The sequence below is a fragment of the Eucyclogobius newberryi genome, unplaced genomic scaffold (assembly GCF_026437365.1).
Source record: "Eucyclogobius newberryi isolate DKJ021-1_F unplaced genomic scaffold, fEucNew1.0.hap1 SCAF_3, whole genome shotgun sequence".
Classification (NCBI taxonomy): domain Eukaryota; kingdom Metazoa; phylum Chordata; class Actinopteri; order Gobiiformes; family Gobiidae; genus Eucyclogobius; species Eucyclogobius newberryi.
The window spans coordinates 21,162,301-21,180,446 of record NW_027315945.1 but is presented as its reverse complement, the minus strand read 5'-3'; the positions used below and the strand labels follow the sequence as shown (position 1 = coordinate 21,180,446).

At 40.1% G+C, this 18,146-nt stretch overlaps 2 protein-coding genes across 4 annotated transcripts in view; one reads left to right on the top strand and one right to left on the bottom strand.

Moving 5' to 3' along the window:
- Positions 1 to 18,146, bottom strand: part of LOC140373461 (myelin basic protein-like) — a 68,703-nt gene that overhangs the window by 17,585 nt on the left and 32,972 nt on the right. The window lies entirely within an intron of this gene.
- Positions 1 to 18,146, top strand: part of LOC140373665 (zinc finger protein 236-like) — a 38,037-nt gene that overhangs the window by 4,720 nt on the left and 15,171 nt on the right. For 2 of the 3 annotated variants that reach the window (XM_072460279.1, XM_072460277.1), the window contains exons 3-19: positions 1,255 to 1,419; positions 1,509 to 1,687; positions 1,914 to 2,044; positions 2,695 to 2,867; positions 7,731 to 7,850; positions 8,312 to 8,482; positions 8,861 to 9,047; positions 9,518 to 9,790; positions 10,306 to 10,509; positions 10,582 to 10,714; positions 12,997 to 13,257; positions 14,114 to 14,337; positions 14,686 to 14,787; positions 15,194 to 15,333; positions 15,432 to 15,532; positions 17,097 to 17,248; positions 17,479 to 17,655. In XM_072460279.1, the coding sequence (XP_072316380.1) occupies positions 1,255 to 1,419; positions 1,509 to 1,687; positions 1,914 to 2,044; positions 2,695 to 2,867; positions 7,731 to 7,850; positions 8,312 to 8,482; positions 8,861 to 9,047; positions 9,518 to 9,790; positions 10,306 to 10,509; positions 10,582 to 10,714; positions 12,997 to 13,257; positions 14,114 to 14,337; positions 14,686 to 14,787; positions 15,194 to 15,333; positions 15,432 to 15,532; positions 17,097 to 17,248; positions 17,479 to 17,655 (2,893 nt within the window). The remainder of the gene's footprint in view (positions 1 to 1,254; positions 1,420 to 1,508; positions 1,688 to 1,913; positions 2,045 to 2,694; positions 2,868 to 7,730; positions 7,851 to 8,311; positions 8,483 to 8,860; positions 9,048 to 9,517; positions 9,791 to 10,305; positions 10,510 to 10,581; positions 10,715 to 12,996; positions 13,258 to 14,113; positions 14,338 to 14,685; positions 14,788 to 15,193; positions 15,334 to 15,431; positions 15,533 to 17,096; positions 17,249 to 17,478; positions 17,656 to 18,146) is intronic. The other variant, XM_072460278.1, reaches the window with a different exon arrangement.

The window sequence follows — 18,146 nt, the reverse complement described above, 5'->3', positions numbered from 1 at the left end:
GCTTATGATAGGGAAAGGGCCGGGTTGGCCTTGTGGTTTCGGAATAATGGGCGGGAGTTCAATCTGCGGAACGTTCTGGCGATCCAGTCACAGGGTTTGTGTCAGGCTGTGGTTGCTTACTTATGTAGCACAGGGCTGGGTAAACGTTTATAGAGGTGGGGGGTGTTGGAGACTGAGCCGAGGATGAGGAGCAAGAGGATGTTCTAACGCGCTTGGACTTCATGGGCCTAGAAACGCCAAAGTGATGGAAGAAGGACTTCTAAAGGATAAAACGACAAAGACGTCCCATGACCTCATGGGCTTTGTAAAACAACAAAGACGTCCCATGATCTCATGGGCTTTGTACTTCCAAAGCACCGAACGTCAAAGAGGGCGAGGAAGGTGAAGAAGAGTCTCCCTGGAATAAAGCCGGTTGGTCTCTGACACAACAACTATTCTAGTCACAAAAACACATCATGACCTCATGGGCTTTGTAACGCCAAAGCGATGGGAGGAGTACTTTTACGGACTACGACAGAGTCTGAGGACTACGAGTCTGGCGGTAATGCAACACTCGGATGCCAACCGCCATAAAACAACAACAACAACAACAACAACAACTACGAAACGTCTGAGGAATAAAGTCTGGCGGTAATGCAACACTCGGATGCCAACCGCCATAAAACAACAACAACAACAACAACAACAACTCCACACAACACAGCTATAAAGGATATTCAGATCGTACCCAGTGCCAAGGTTGTCTAAAGCTCGTGCATCGTCTTGTTCCAGCAGCAGTGAAGCGTTATCCTGTATTGCCTCTGCAACACACATTGGAGTTTTTTTACCTGGTTCTTTTTTAGTTTCAGGAATCTTCTTTGCCAGCGGAACCTGTTGAATCAATACAAAAATTAATCTTCCATTGATGTTTGTTCCTGATATTGCGGTTTGATTTATAATGATATTTCGACATCATCATCTTAGACTCATTCTCTAAGCCTATAATTTAATTCAGATGTGGTTAAACTGACGATTGTTAAAACGCAGATTCTAGGGTCTTGTTCCTCCAGAGAAATGATCAGGGACATTTGTTTCATTTTGGATATTCTTTGGTGAAACTAGCTCTTGCTCCTGTCTGGTTGTAAAAGCCAAAATGTGATTCAGAAAGTGGTGAATTTTATTTTTTTTAAAAAGAAGTTTTTGTTATTTAATGAATTGGCAATGTTGGCGAGTTGTGCACAATATTATGTCTAAAATATCCTTTCCTTTTTGCAGCCTCACCGATGCGACGAGTGTCCACAGAGCTTCAATCTGGAGTTCAATCTCACGCTTCACAAATCGACGCATAGCACATCCGACTTCTCGTGTCCGGTGTGCCGTAAGAAATTTTCCCGCATTGCAAGCCTAAAATCTCACCTGATGTTACATGAAAAGGAGGAGGTCAGTTTTAAGTTTTGAATATTTAAACAACACATTTATATATATAGATACATGCAAGAGTATACAAGCACATGATTGTTTCTTTGCAGAACCTGATGTGTGCGGAGTGCGGAGACGAGTTTGTCCTTCAAAGTCAGCTCTCCCTTCATTTGGAGGAGCACCGTAAAGAGCTGTCCGGTGGCAAGGTTTTCACTTGTAAAACATGCAACGAGGAGTTAAAGACATCAGCGCTTCTCAAGGAGCACACGAAGACCCATGTCAAGATGAGGTCAGTTCAGGTGTCGCTTCCTGATCATCTCGATGTGGATGAAAGAATGGCTTGATTAATATGATGACAAATACCTGCAATATTCTTCATTTATTCTATTAATCCGGATTATATTTTCTTCAGTTTAGTTGGGCTTAAAAACATCTATCAACCTGAATCACCATTTGAATATGCAAACATATTTTAATGTTTATTATGTGATTTCTAAGAATCTTTGTTTTTTTAGACCACTTCTTTCATCTTCCAGGAACTATAAGAAAAGTATTGATCGTAGTGGCTTCACAAACAGCTGTCTCCACTGTGGAAAAACATTCAAAAAGCCCAGTCAACTGGTCAGACACACAAGGATACACACAGGTAAGAGACGAGAGTAGAAGAAGTAGTAGTAAGAGTAATTTGTCATTTCAGTTAAGAAATAAGTTTGGTCTAATTTTATAGCGGTCATAAACCTTTAAGACTTTCCTGGATTGAAATATTGCTCCTTTTTGTGACCAGCAGCATCCACCTGTTTTGTATTCTGATGAGTAATTCTGGATAGAGATGGAGCTATGTGAATCTAAAAGAGCCCTTAAATTAATCATGTTATTGTTTTAAAAGTCAGTATGTTTGACTTCCAAGAACTAAATAAACACATTTTCCTACATTATTATTCTAATTCATGATAATAAAACGTCTAAGAACAGACATTTACTGATCCATCCAGTGAGTCTCGAGCCATTTGTGCTGTTCATACTTTGTGTATTTAGAATGTGGAAGCCCTAATGCTACTATCATGTTTTTTGTCCTTCTAATTGCCCTAATCTTTCTATAGCCCTAATCTTTTTGTAAAACTGGACACAGCGTCCTGTATATGTTTTTTATTGTGGACGTCCTTGTGATGTTAGGCACATAAAAAGGGCAAATGACCAAATATGCAGATATTTGGAGGTACTCAGACTGTGCATTTTATATTAGATTAGAGATCATCCAAAATCACCATTGTCTGAAGGAAGTGTGTTATTCTTCAGGTGAACGTCCCTTTAAATGCTCGCACTGTGGGAAAGCGTTTAACCAGAAGGCGGTGCTGCAGACCCACATGGTGAAGCACACTGGTGAGAAGCCTCACCTGTGCATGTTCTGCCCAGCGTCTTTCTCCCAAAAAGGAAACCTGCACTGCCATGTGCAGAGAGTTCACTCTGAGGTAAGGCTCTCAGTATGACACTCACATTCAGGTGTAGTATTAAAGGAGCTTTTATGAGCTTTTAACTATGTTAACAGTGTTCTCTTATCATGTGTTTACTCAAGAGGTGTTCTTGGATTTATACATGTATGTTTGAGTAATCCTGTATAGTTCTGCATCTGGGGCTTGAATGGTCAGAAAATGGTTTTCACCTACCTCCTTTTCCTGCCCACTTAATTTTACTAGGGTAGGCTTCAATAGCCATAAAAATAACACACAAATTAGACTCCACTGCTTGCTTGGGTGAAATGCAACTACGGGGCTTATTAAATGTGCCCTTCAATTTTACACGTCAGTGCTACTATTTCTATTACTAAGCCATTTAGGAAAATGTTGCCTTTTACAAACTCATCGGGGGAAAAAAGCATAATATGTCTTTAAAATTGCATACATAATGCTACAGCTATGAATAGACTGAAAAATATTTGTAAGTGCTTGGTGTTTTCATCCGGGAATGACTCAAATGAAGAAATTGTGTTCATTATAAAAGATAGTCATAATGTTTGTCATTCAATATCCTTCGACGCATCCCATGAGCCTAGACACAGATAATAAAAGTACCCTTCTGCAAAGGTGGTTCTGGGGGCGAGGAGGGCTGTGTGGGCTGAACTGCTGAAGCGAAGGGCTGAGTTCAAAAGTCTATCATAGCTGAGCAGGGCAGGTGAGGCCACAGAGGGGAGGACTTCCATAGCCTAATTTCTGGCACAATTAACAGACTCTACATTTGAAAAAAGCATTCAATAACTACATGATTTGTGACACAGTATATGGATGCCCTTGCCCCCTAAGTTTTGTTCAAAGAAATGCAGCGCTCAATGTTTAACACAACTGTAAATCAGAAGAAGTAAAATACTAAAGCTTTAATAGTACATTACCCCCATAATTCGTGTAAGTGTTTTGTAACCTCAGTCAGCCCCTTCTCCCAACACCCATGTTTTGAACTCCCTGTGTTTTTCAATATCTTGTATTTTACCCAATGCCATTTTCAAAGGCAGTGTTATTATGTGCTGCTTTGTTCGCCTTCTCTCTCACAGCCACTAAATTGCAAGGCCAGTGCTTGTTACATTCGTTGCGGTGGGACACCTTGCCATGTTGTTTGTGTGTTGACAAAGGAATGACACAGAATCCTGCTCTTTAGTGCTCTCCTAGTCCTTCTCTCTTCGGAAGCACTTCACAGCAGGCACTTGAATGAGCCCCCTGGATTTATTCATCATCGGTTTCATCCTGTCCCCTTTTACTTTGGTTGCATCACTGATGCCATGCTGGTAGTCATTTGCCTATATACAGTATCCAAAAAAACAAGCTGTGTAGAAGGCTGTGTTAATGCAAGCCATTCATCTGCAGAAATAGCATGGCGGAAGTGGGCTCCTGCGTCACTGGCTGTTTATTACATTGTCCAAAATGTTTTCGGCAAACTTGTTTTAATCAGAAAAGCATTGCTATTAAAGTAATAGTAATCTCACTGTTTGTTTTGTTTTTGTTTATATATATATATATATATATATATATATATATATATATATATATATATATATATATATATATATATATATATATATATATATATATATATATATATTAAAAGACCCCTTTAAAATTTTCACTCTTTGTTTTATTGCAGTCATTTGCTAAAATAAAAAATATATATATATTTCTCATTAATGGACACTCAGCACCCCATCCTGACCCCCATTAAAAAGAAAAGGAAAACTGAGGTATCACACAATCAAGTATTTAGACCCTTTTTATCAGTATTGAGTAGAAGCACTTTTTTGAGCTAGTACAGCCATGAGTCTTCTTGGGAATGATGCAACAAGTAGTTCTGTCAGGTTGAATGTTGAACGTTGGTGGTCAGCCATTTTCAGGTCTCTCCAGAGATGCTCATTGGGTTTAGGTCAGGGCTCTGGCTGGGCCAGTCATGAATGGTCACAGAGTTGTTCCGAAGCCACTCCTTTGTTATTTTAGTTGTGTGCTTAGGGTCATTGTCTTGGTAGAAGGTGAACCTTCGGCCCAGTTTGAGGTCCTGAGCACTCTGGACCAGGTTTTCTTCCAGAATTTGTCTTTACTTGGCTGCATTCATCTTTCCTTCAATTGCACCCAGTCGTCCTGGCCCAGTCGTCCTGTCCCTGCGGCTAATAAACACCCCCACAGCATGAAGCTGCCACCACCATGTTTCACTGTTGGGATTGTATTGGGCAGTGCCTGGATTGCTCCACACATACCGCTTAGAATTAATGCCAAAAAGTTCAACCTTGGTCTCATCAGACCAGAAAATATTATTTCTCATAGTCTGAGAGTCTTTCATTAACTCTATGCAGGCTTTCATATGTCTTGCCCTGAGGAGTGGCTTCCGTCGGACCACTCTGCCATAAAGCCCCGACTGGTGGAGGGATGCAGTGATGGTTGATTTTGTGTCAAGATGGGGTGCTGAGCGTTCATTAATTAGAAATAAAATTAACATTTTTGACCCTGCGACGAGTTGGCCACTGTCCAGGGTGTACCCCGCTTAAGGCCCGAAGTCACTGGGATAGGCTCCAGTCACCCGCGACCCCGAAAGGGAACAAGCGGTAGAAAATGGATGGATGGATAGATTAACATTTTTGATTTTAGCAAATGGCTTCAATGAAACAAAGAGTGAAACATGTAAAGGGGTCTGAATACTTTCCGTGCCCACTGTATATATCACTTATCATCACATTAACAGATTGCCACTTGTTTTAACACATCTTTTGTTTATGAGGTCCAGAGCTCATCCACTGATTGATGGGTCATCTGTATTTGATGTTAAAAACACACCCACAATGCAACCACAGGTTTGAATTACTTGTCAAAAGCCAAGCAGATGGTCAGTTTGAATAATGCATCTAATTTTCACAAGTGTACTTCAGCTTTCATGTTCCAGATTGAGTTTGTCCTGATGACTGACTGGATGAATAAATATCATCAGGACTTGCGGTTTTGTTTCATGTACAGATTTATATTCAGCGGTCATGGAAATAAATCATCAGAGTTTAAATGTCAGTCTCCTGTAGAAAGGCACGAGATAGTGAGCCTTCACATCCAAATGGGCTACTTTACAACGTTTTCAATCCCAGTAGTTTTCACGTAGGCGCTTATTTTATTTTTGCTCATCAATCACATACCATTAACAGTTATTTAGGTCGACTCTCTTTATATCAGGTATTTTCTTGGTTGTATAAGGACTTAATTGTCCTGTCAAATAAAGTCTAAGAGCCAAAAAATCCTTAAAAAGCTGAATCCTTACTGTGAGATCACCTCTCCACAGACAGTCCTTTCTTATCGTTTTGGATCTGCTGGTTTAGATTTATGTTTTGCAACCTTTTGAATTACCCTTTTCTGACTTACTAAATTGGCAATAGAAACATTTAAAATTCTTTTTGAATGTAGATCTTGCCAACATTAAATCACAACATCATCATCCACACCCCACAAACACTCTTTGGCGTAGGTAAATGTCCTGACTATTTTCAGATTTACTGTACACTTGATTACTTGAAGGACATGCTGTGTGACTGACAGCTCCAATGGGAAGTTTTCTGGACTTACCTTTACGTATTTTCAGAACTGTGACTGCACCCATTGTTCTACAAGTTCTCTCTCCTTCATCTCACTCAATACAAAAACTGTAGCTGTAATGTGACTTTTATAACAGGCTTGTATCCTTGAACGTTTTTATACAACAATTCATATTCCTTACAAAAATACCTACATCGTATCATCTCATGTTCTTGTTATTTTCACACACTTTCGGTTCGCTTTAGTCAGTTCCACTTCCTGTGTAGCACTTCAATGTTTATAACCATACATGCAAGAATGCAAGAATCAAATATTTTCAGACATCTTACCTTGGTGCCCACATTTCTCACCATACCTTATTATTTTAATACCTAACACCTTATTAGAGCCCCTTCAAATGCTATAAAAACACTGGTATTTAAAACTCCCACTTCTTCTCTTTCCCCTGCACAGCATGTAATTATTTCCATTGTTTTCTTAGTTGGGGAACACATTTTTGTGTGGGCCCTGACGTTCTGCTGGAATATATTTTTTTTGCAATACCTCACTAACTCTTGTATTTAATTTATGCAATTCACACATCTTGTTGATTTGATTTTGTTGACTAAAGTATTAGTAATAGTAATAGATTTCTCTTGTTTCACTATCATATTGTGAGCAGAAAGCCGTAATCTGTACAATAACATACACAAAGCGTGGTGTATTTGTGTTTCCCTCGAGGCAGATGCTTTCATATTCAGGGGAGGTCAGAGCAATGCACCATAGTAATGACAGTTCACATGCTGATGTCTTTCCTTACGAAGGGATTCGGATTCTGATCACTGAAACTTGCAGATGAGGCATGCATCATTTATTTTATGCTAATGCCTTTTTTCGTTTTCGTATTGCTCGGAAAACACAGTGCAATATCAACATTTTATGAAAGTGCACAATCTTCACTTTTGTATGAAACTTTTTATGATACAAGGTTACACATGATGACTCAAACAAACTGATAATGGAAATGTAACTTTTGTAATTTTGGTACATGACAGTTTGCTGATCTGAAAATGAAAATACATATTGCATTTTCAGTTGTATGACAGCAGTATTTTTGGAAAGCGGATGTTTTTGACATAGTATTGTCCACAGGATAGGAGAAGAAGGCAACTGGAATTACAAAAACAAACCTTCTGAAGTTGATGAAAACATTAAAAAAAAAAAAAAAAAATTATGTGTTACTTTTTTGTCTCAAAAATGTTTGTTATCCAGCCTTTGATAAATACTACATGTGGTTTTGGCTTGTAGGCAAAAGGGGGCATGTTTCCATGCATGGACTGCAGCTGTGTGTTTAAGAAGTTGGGCAGCCTAAATGCCCACATCAGCAAAATGCATATTTCTGTCATGGAGGTGCCTTCCAGTGCATCGGTAAGGAAAGTATTTTATTCTGCAGTGCATAGTATTTTGTTTCCTATTAAACTTTATTTTGTACATTGGCTTTAACCAGTCTTATTAGTGTAAAAATAAAAGGTCTTTGAATTAAATGTTTTGTTTCAACTCAAAACCTTCCTCTGGTCTCACATGGGCCATACAGACTGTACTTCTTGTTTTTATATTCAGTCAAAGTCTATTGTCATTAGCTATTGTTATCATGTGTTTTATGTTGCACCATATCACCAAAGCAAATTCATAGTTTATGAATTCCTGATTCTGGTTAATTGCTGCACCATATTATGCCTATGATTATTATTAAATTCCAAATCACCTTTAATTGTCTTGTCAATGATGGTGCTCCGCTGATTTCATGCTCTGGAGACTTGGTATTAGTTTGTACCCATTCTCTTTCCATCTCCCAACTGTATTTCATTACATAATTGATATTTTGACAGGAAACTGAGGCCTCGGGTCAGGCACATGGAGGGTCAGAGGGCGAGGGGGTCACAGATGTCATCCAACAACTTCTAGAGCTGTCCGAACAGGTGAGCGGAGAGACCAGCCAACCCCAGCCTCCCGAACCTCCCATTCCCATCGAGACGGCTATCAATCAGGATATCCTCCAGGTGAGAGCCTAAGTTTGTACTTTTGAAATGACAAACAATAACAGTCCTGAGAATTGTCGACATGATAGAACATGACTTTGTTGTAAATGTGTTAGTGTGTTCAGATATATATATACTACATTGTATTGTACAAAATGGGTTAAGATTTACTGGCAAATCACAATATTTATGTTGTTTGTAAGTCAAAATTCACATTGGCGGTTTTAATGTAGGCTTTGATAGTACAATTTGCCGGTCTGAGATGGTCGACCAGAACACTGCTGTTTGATATAGATGTGCCGTATTTGCAAAAACAAGTATTTTGTAAGAAATGCGTGGCTTTAATTTAAATTACTGCATTATTATTATGATGATTTTTTTGGGGTGGCTCTCTCACAGCAAGCTCTGGAGAACAGTGGTCTAAGTGTGGTGCAGCCCGAAGATGATACAGCCCCAAGACCGATAGAAAACCTCCACAGTAACAGCAGCAACAACATACACATGCCGACAGTGTCAAACAAGAAAGTTCTAGAGAGAATAAGAGAGAAGAAAAGAAGCATCTTCAAGAAACCTATACAAATGCCAGGTATTTTGATTACTCGCCACTCTATATAAAGTAACTTACAGTCCTTAAAGGGGCGCTAAGTAACCTTTGTTGGGATAGAGCTTTCAAAGTATTTCTGAGCAATAAAACGTGAACTTGAATAATTGCAAGATAAATAAAATAACATTCAATTGCATATTCCAGGAAAAGCTTCTCACAATGGAGAGAAATAGAAAATAGAAAAGTGACATTGTGCACCTTTTTAAATAGTGAAAAATGGTTCCCAGTTACTAAGGAATTGGCTTGATCCTTAGCATTGATTTTTAGAAATGCAATTTTTTTTAAGCAATCGTCATTTTCAACTCTAAATAATAGTTTACTTTCTTGTTGTCATCATGTGGACTTGTTCTGATGAAGCTCAATATCATTTTAAACTATTCTTATCAATTCATATCTAACTTTGGATTGACAGCCGCTGTACTTTCCATACTAAAACCTTTTTACTGACCCAGGTTCCATCCGAGAGGAAAATGGCGTTCGCTGGCACGGCTGCCCGTACTGCACAAAAGAGTTCAAAAAACCCAGCGACCTTGTGCGCCACATTCGCATCCACACCCACGAGAAGCCATTCAAGTGTAAACAGTGCTACAGAGCTTTTGCAGTGAAGAGCACCCTCACCGCACACATGAAAACGCACACTGGTATTAAGGCCTTCGAGTGCCAGAGCTGCCTCAAGTGCTTCTCCACATCTGGCAGCATGAAGGTGCACATGCGGCTGCACACGGGTAAGCCACATATCCCTCACCTGCACGGAGCTAAGGGCTGAACTCGGGGGGAACGAGCATATGGACCGCTATTTCAGGGTCTTCTCATTCTTGTCACGGCTGTAATCAAAAAGCCAGTAAATTATGAGTGAAGTAGAAGAGCATGCAAGTCAATGGTTTTTATTCAGCTATGAATGATGACTATTACCCACATTGCAACTGAAGTGTATGATAAATTCCTCTGGAGATACAGCGCCAGAAGAGCTTTGTATTTACTTTTTAGACATCGCCTTCAATCATCTTTATCTGATGTGAACATGACTCTATTGGGCCTAATAAATTATAAGAAACTATTAAAATAGAGTGAGATATTCATGTTGTGAAGCGCTTGGAGATTATAACCCTTGTGTTTGTTTTCCATCTGTTGAGTTGCAAACATCCTCTTCTGTTTTTATTAATCAGCCATAAAGTTAAAGTGTTAATCATTAGGATAAAGCCACCGTGAACGCTTGGTGAACATTTGTCCTTTCCTCCAGGTGTGCGGCCGTTCCCCTGCCCTCACTGCGACAAAATCTTCCGAACAACGGGCCACAGGAAAACGCACATCGCCTCGCACTTCAAAAACTCCCAGCAGAAAAAGCATAAGTTTCCCCGAAAATCCAACAAGACCAAAGTGCCTAAGACGAACGCCCCTTTGCCCGATATCCCCTTACAAGAGCCCATTCTCATCACTGATTTTGGTAAAAAGAATCATTAAACCACACTGTGTTTTATTATGCACTGTGCCGAAACTTTTCTCTCCTTTGTTCCAGGCCTCATCCTCTCCCAGACCCCTCGCTTGGCGTTCCAACAGTATCTTGATGTGGTGACAAGCGACAGGCCGTTCAAATGCCAGTTCTGTAATAAGGCTTACAAGAAATCCAGCCACCTGAAACAGCATGTCAGGTCTGACTATAATGATATATTCTGTAACTGTGCCTAATCTATCCTCAAGTTGTCAAACGTCTCACCTCCCACTGAAGTGTCGGGCTCCCCGTCTGCTTGGAATGTGTTAATCATCTGTGTAGCTCTGTAGATCTAACAGCTATGGAAGGCTCTTTTTCTGGATTATTGCAGTGATTATAATTCTAAGGCTGCAATCCTAATATTTTACATCTTTCATAATCTTATCTGACAGGTCCTTAGAACTTAGTTAAACTTACTTTAAAGTTAAATTAGAATGTATAGATGGCAGATACTGTGGAGCGTACTGTGAACAAAACTGATTTATTTCTTCAAACATAAAACCGATGATAAGAGATGAGATTGTATCAGGGTATTAGGGGAAAAAAGTGATTTGCCAAGCCATAAAAGTATCCTCAAAGGTATTTCAAGGTCATTTAAAAAAATCGTATTTATTGGATTGCTGTTTTGATACTTGACATAGAAATAAATAATATAAATCATAATGTGCATAATCTACAGATACCCATGGGCCTGCATTGAAATGAAATTGCTATCTTGAACTTTCCTTAATATGTGTGGCATTTTCAGTTGCAACTTAGAGGTTAAGATGAATAATGGATCATTTTTGCTGTGCCCCGAGATTGGCAATGCGTTCCAATCTGCTCCTTCTATCCAGTAGATTGAGAAGACGCTCCTTTATCTCAAACAAGAAGTCCCTATTTAAATCCAGTGACGGTTTCCTTGTCTTCCTTTAACTAGGTGGCAAAGAACGATGTTGACATGACAGCTGATTTCACGCAGAGCATAATGACCACATCTTTTCTTTCAACAAACCTATTTTGTTACCTTATTTCAATCTCATGGTTGGCAATGCGTTTTTTCAATCTTCAATTCAAAAAGTATGGTAATACTGGTTGTTTATGTCACATTTACTAATTTGACTTAAAGTAAATTGTAGAACGGTAAGCCTTTAGCTAAGCTGTCGTAGTCCACCACCGCCCTGGACTTTGTCGTTGCAGGATTTGACTTTGGAGCATAAGGGACTAATTTGCAGACTCAAGTGTAATGTTTTATTCATTAAAGTTGAATATTTTTTTATTGCTTGTAACTTGTAAGTACGGCTTTCCTGAATGAATGACTGAATAGATGTCAGCGACAGACTCGTGGCGCTGACGTCTGTTGTCATAAAGTCAATTGAAGTCACCTCAAGTCCTTCACCTCCCCCTGCTGGACCCCCTGCAGTTCGCCTACAGAGCCAACAGGTCTGTGGACGACGCTATCAACCTGGCACTCCACTTCACCCTGTAGCATCTGGACTCCCCGGGAACCTACGCCAGGATCCTGTTTGTGGACTTCAGCTTGGCATTCAACACCATCCTCCCTGCTCTGCTCCAGGACAAGCTCTCCCAGCTCAACGTGCCTGACTCCACCTGCAGGTGGAGCACTGACTTCCTGACGGATCGGAGGCAGTGCGAGCGGCTGGGGAAGAATCTCAGACACTCGGACTATCACCACTGGAGCTCCACAGGGCTGTGTACTTTCTCCCTGCTCTTCTCCCTGTACACAAACTGCTGCACCTCCAGGCGTGACTCCATAAAGCTCCCTCACCGGGAAGGCCCAGCAGAGGATGTACTTCCTGCGGCAGCTGAGGAAAGCCAATCTGACAGCGGAGATGATGGTGCAGTTCTACACAGCCATCCTCACCTCCTCCATCACCGTGTGGTACGCTGGAGCCACAGCCAGGGACAAACAGAGACTACAGCGCATTGTGCGCTCTGCTGAGAAGGTAATTGGCTACAGACTTCTATCTCTGCAGGACCTGTACGTTTCCAGGGCTCTGGGATGTGCAGGTCGGATCACAGCCGACCCTTCTCACCCTGGACACAGACTATTCGAGCCACTCCCCTCAGGCAGGAGGCTACGGTCCATCCGGACCAGTACCTCCCGTCACAAGAACAGTTTCTATCCCTCTGCCTTATTATGTACATATTTAGTATTCAGTGTTCAATGTTTTGTTGTTTGTGTTGCACCGAATCACCAGGACAAGTTCCTATGTCTGGGAATTTTGTTTATTGACAAATGGCAATAAATCCTATTCTGATTCTGATTCTCACTGTTGCATATTGCTGTTGTGTAACCTCATCATACTCAGTTTTACTTAAAGGTCATTGAGCTCATAAAGCAGGGGAAGGATTTAAAGTCACTGAAAGGAAGTTGTCTGTGTGAGCTGTTCATAAACACAGATTTTAGTTACATTTAAAAACCCCTTTGCCTGTGTCCAGGTCTCATACAGGAGAACGGCCGTACAAGTGCGTGCAGTGCAGTCGTGGTTTCTCCTCGTCCGGAGTGCTCAAAGCTCACATTCGAACCCACTCTGGACTGAAGGCTTACAAGTGCCTCATGTGTGACACCACATTCACCACCAGCGGGAGCCTGCGTCGTCACATGACCACTCACAGTGACCTACGACCTTACATGTGCCCCTATTGCCAGAAAACCTTCAAGTCATCACCCAACTGTAGGAAGCACATGAAGACGCACAGGTCTGTGAGACACTATATTTACATTTTGTTTAAGGGGTTTGGATCTTTGGCCTAGACTTGACCAACATTTTGAATGAACAGTAGTGTTTTTTTATCATTCACTCCCACTTAAGTCTTAACACATTACAACTTACAACTATATAATGGACTTTCATATCTTGCTATTCTACAATGAAAAGTTCTATAACCTGCCACATGGGTCGGAAATTATTAAACTGATAATGTGTTGAAATACCGGCACTTGACTCAACTCGATCAAATACTACAGGATATTTCAACATCATTATTTGGCTCTTCTTCAGCGTGAGGCATTTCAGTCAGTAAACCATCAGTAGTTCATAAGCAAGGACCACACCACCACTAAGATGTGCAAATAACACTGGTGATCCATGGCAACTCAAACTGCAGACCGCTGGCTGGGACGAGGGACTCGGTGTGGGGGCTCCGTCTCCCCCACTCTTAGGGGACTGAATGCTGAAAGAAAGCAAATAACAAGGGGAGGGAGGTCGAGATGAGAGAACAGAGTCAAGCGGTGACTGAGGCGTTGGGCTGGTATAAGAAGGTTTCTGGGTAATAGAGGTGTGGTCCGAAGGCTGAAGAGGAGGCGTGGTCCGGCTCATAAACCTCTTAACATATTAACCACATTTATACTCAAACATTTTGCAAATATATGTCACATGTCATATCTTTTTCAACATTAGAGACAGGATTATTATTGTACATTTTTACACTTCTGCCAAAGCTTTCTTAATGACCACTTTAATCCTGTTAAGATATTTTGACATAATACATGTGTTTTGTGTTCTGTTGTTGACTCCTCTCCCCACCTCTGCTCCTGCCTTTGGTGTTTTGTCAGATATGAACTGGCCCAGCAGCTGCAGAACCAGTCAGCGGACGACCCGTTGGGAGCGACGACTGATATTCAGGTGGAAATATCAGATGGCACCCTACAACAAGTATCCACAACAACAGCCGAGGAACAGAGCATGCTGGGATTGGACCAGACGGAGGTGGTGAATGGTGACCAGCAGGTGACACTGGAGACAACATTAGCTGATCAACCACTTGTGCAAGGAGAAGGTAAGAAACATACAACTTTTACCTAAGACTTGATACGATTGTGTCTAGTTTTTTCTTAATAATTATTGTTTTTCTATACTACAAAATAAAAACATACAGTCCGTAGGAAATCAGTGTAGCATAAGTCCTATTTGTCCCGATGTTTGGCAGATTTGTCCATTTTCAAAGTCTGAGCAAGTTAGTCTTTCCATTTGATAAACTTCGGATGTCCTTGAAAAGTTGGCTTTGTCCCCGTCATCCAATTGTGTGCGCAACACGCTGCTATGCCTTTATCTTTAGAAAGTACTGGATTTCATTCCATCTGTAATAAACAATCTATGCTTTTCTCCTCTGTGTATTGTGATACAGACTCCTATGTGAGCACTCAGCATGCTTTGCCTCAGAATATCAGTCAATTTGAGAACCCAGCACTTCCCCAGCCCGGCTTTGATCAGCAATCCCTCACACAAGGTATATCTGTTCACCAAGGTCTCTCTGCCACTATCCGGTTACTACGACTCTGATAGTTTGAGGCTGTTTGAAATGTAATTTTATAAAACATGTACCACCAGCTTTAACTCCATCTTCGCGGCTCATAAAACCGCATTACGTTTTTGCAATATTGTTAAAGTACAAGGCCACATGACTTCAAGCTACTTAAAATAATTGTGTCGAGAATCTAATTTTGTTCAACTCAAAATGGGGGAGAAGCTTGGGTACTTCTTCTTTGATGATACAGCCTCTATTATATTGTTGATATATATATATATCAACAATATATATATATATATATATATTGTTGGACAGAATTGGATTAAGTATTGCTGTCATTAATGTATTGTTTCTTATTTGTATTTGTTTCTAAAATCTCATTTAGGTTTCACAATTAGTGATCAGAGCTATAATCAGAATCAGTTTTCCACCGTCCAGCAGCTGCAGGACTCGAGCACCCTCGAATCTCAAGCGCTGTCCACCAGTTATCCCGCTCCAAGTCTTCTGGTTTCTAGTGCTGAAGTGGTACGTCCCACTTTCCCAACATTTTATTAGACCTGCCTGTTTAATTATCACCAATGACTGTTGATGAAATGTCTTCTTTTACATTTCTGTTTTCTTAGACTGATGATCTTCTGCAGAACAGTCAGGATGAACTGCAGCTCACAGCCGAGGCACAGGACTATCAGGACGACAGCGAAGACAACAGCAAGCGAGTTCACAGGTTACATTTTACTATATTTCATCCCGGTACTCGAGTTTTTAACAAATATAGAGACATAATCCTTTTATGTTCTGGGTTACCATTGGTGGTCACGCTGTTGAAGCATGTAGCGGGATCTTAGGCTGCACACTGCTATAGTAGTTGCCTGGAGGTTTTCTTTTGGATTTCTCAGTCTTGGAATCACCAGGGTCTCGATTGCCTTAAGGCGCTTCTTCAGCTCTTTCCTGATTCCATTCCCACTCGAGGGTTCAACTGCTATATTCTTTTTTGTGGGCTGTGTAAAACTGAATATGACCAACATAATAAACCTGCATTGGTGTTGGGGGATCGAGGGACCTCCTAACATAACAACAATATTATTGTTTATTTTGTACTGTAGCAATAAAGTTTTTATTGACTAAAGAAATTGTTTTTGTGACTGACTGATTGCATTTCTTTCTGATGCTGTGGTGAAATGTCAGCAGGCGTTTATAAACACTATTGAATTTTGATAGCAAAAGGGAGAATGTGAGGGTCATAGTAAACTCTGACATACCTCTGACATATTAAAGGTGCACTAAGTAACCTCTCCACATAATCTAATCTGTAACTTGGCCTGGCGCCGTCATCTGCTTGTCTCCATCGACATAGACAAGACAAGCTGTGGAAATTTGTTGGTCGAGTGATAACATCTCCATGGAGACAATCACATGGACGTCAAACCCTCCCCCAGAGAGGTTGCACCTTTATGGGAAGGTTTTTCTAAAGTTGCTCTAGAATTTATGAGGCTGCCAACTTTTGTTAGGAGCTAATTTAACTTTTTTATTTGTTCGCACTTGACCTACAAGTTGAGGAGTTTGACCTTTTTATAAAGGAATGCAATTTGGTCTGCAGCATCTCAATACACTTTTATATTGAACCCAAACAACAAACAAACAAAACAAGTTTAAACTGGGAGTGAAAATATCACAGCCACTTTGATTTTAAATTGTTATGATAATCTCAAAATGTTCCATAATCTCTTCATCCTCATCCTGCCATATGCAACCATCTTCTTCTGTTGTCATTATTAATCATACATACAAGTTTGAATCAAAATGTACCAAAACTAATTAATTATAAATGGGAAAACTTGAGGAACTACAGGGTCAGGGTTAGGCCAGAGGATAGTAGGTTTGTGAGAGTCTAAAAGGCAAAAGCAAATCTACATAAAAGATGGGAAGGCCAAAGCAAACATTATTTCTGCCTTAAAAGTGTCTCTGATCAGATTTGTTTTTTAGTAATTGTATGCAAATTTATCACTTGGTTATTGAAAACTGTTTATTAATAATACATTATTAGCATTTACACAGATGTTTTATAAGATATTATAAGCCAGTAGTGCTTTACTTATTTTAAAGTGTTGCTGCTGTTTTATATGATTAGTCCAAAATACATCCCATTCCAGCCCTATTCCTCCTCTACCAAGAGCAATTATTTTAAAATCCAGAAGAGCAGTTTTTTTCAATTTTTTTTTCATGATTACCTCTATTATGCTTTTGAATAGCGCTTACAATTGGTAAAAAATGATTTTTCTCTATTTCAGATGCAGCTGGTGTAAAAAGGGATTTAAAAAGTCCAGCCACCTTAAGCAGCATGTTCGGTCCCACACGGGGGAAAAACCATTCAGGTGTCCTTTATGTGGACGATCATTTGTGTCAGCCGGAGTGCTCAAGGCCCACCTCAACACACACACAGGTGCGCCCCAGCTGCAGCTGTCTCATACTGCTCTGCAAAGATGGCTCCTTTGTTTTTGGACTATTTAGCAGTTTGCAGCTAAAAATGTGTTGATAATTTTGACTATAATTATATAAATTAATCAGTGTTCACATGTAAGCTACACATGTGAAATTTGATAAAACACTTTTTAACACCTTAATGTTTCAATTTTCCAAATGTGTGAATTGTTGTTTTGTTTTCTGTGTCAGGTGTGAAGCCTTTCAAATGTAATGTTTGCGACGCCACATTCACCACCAACGGCAGCCTGAGCCGACACATGATCACACACATCAAGTCCTACAAATGTAGTATATGTGGTGACAGCTTTAGGACCAGCCTGCTGTCTAAGAAGCACTTGAAGAAAGAGCACTCTATTGACGAAACGGGTAAATCTTCTCTTTTTTTACCTTCTTGTATATGAGGTCATGGCTACTATTATTAACAACACTGTGAAGAAGGTGATGACTACACCACAAACGGTCTGAAACAAAAGTTACAAAGCATTGATAACAGTTTACTTAATGCTGGAATGCACTACTTTATTCAAGTAAATGAGCAAATGTACGGCAGTTGTTTCCCCCAGAGTACACACTGTAAAAGCCACACACCGCTGTCCACTATCTTATAAAAGATGGTTTTATCTTTTGTAAACTTGGAAGTAAGAGCTGTAAGCAGCACTTTGGCAGTCCGCCCCAGTTTCACTTCACAGACTGAAAAAATATTCATTATTACCGGTATATCATATTAGTATCTTTTGTAAATGTACCATGTATATTGTAATGCTCCTCAGTATTTATTCAAATATGACATTTGTTGAAGCGTTGTCATTGCATAGAAGTGATATTATGGGTGATACCAAAAGGCAAGAAGCAGAGAC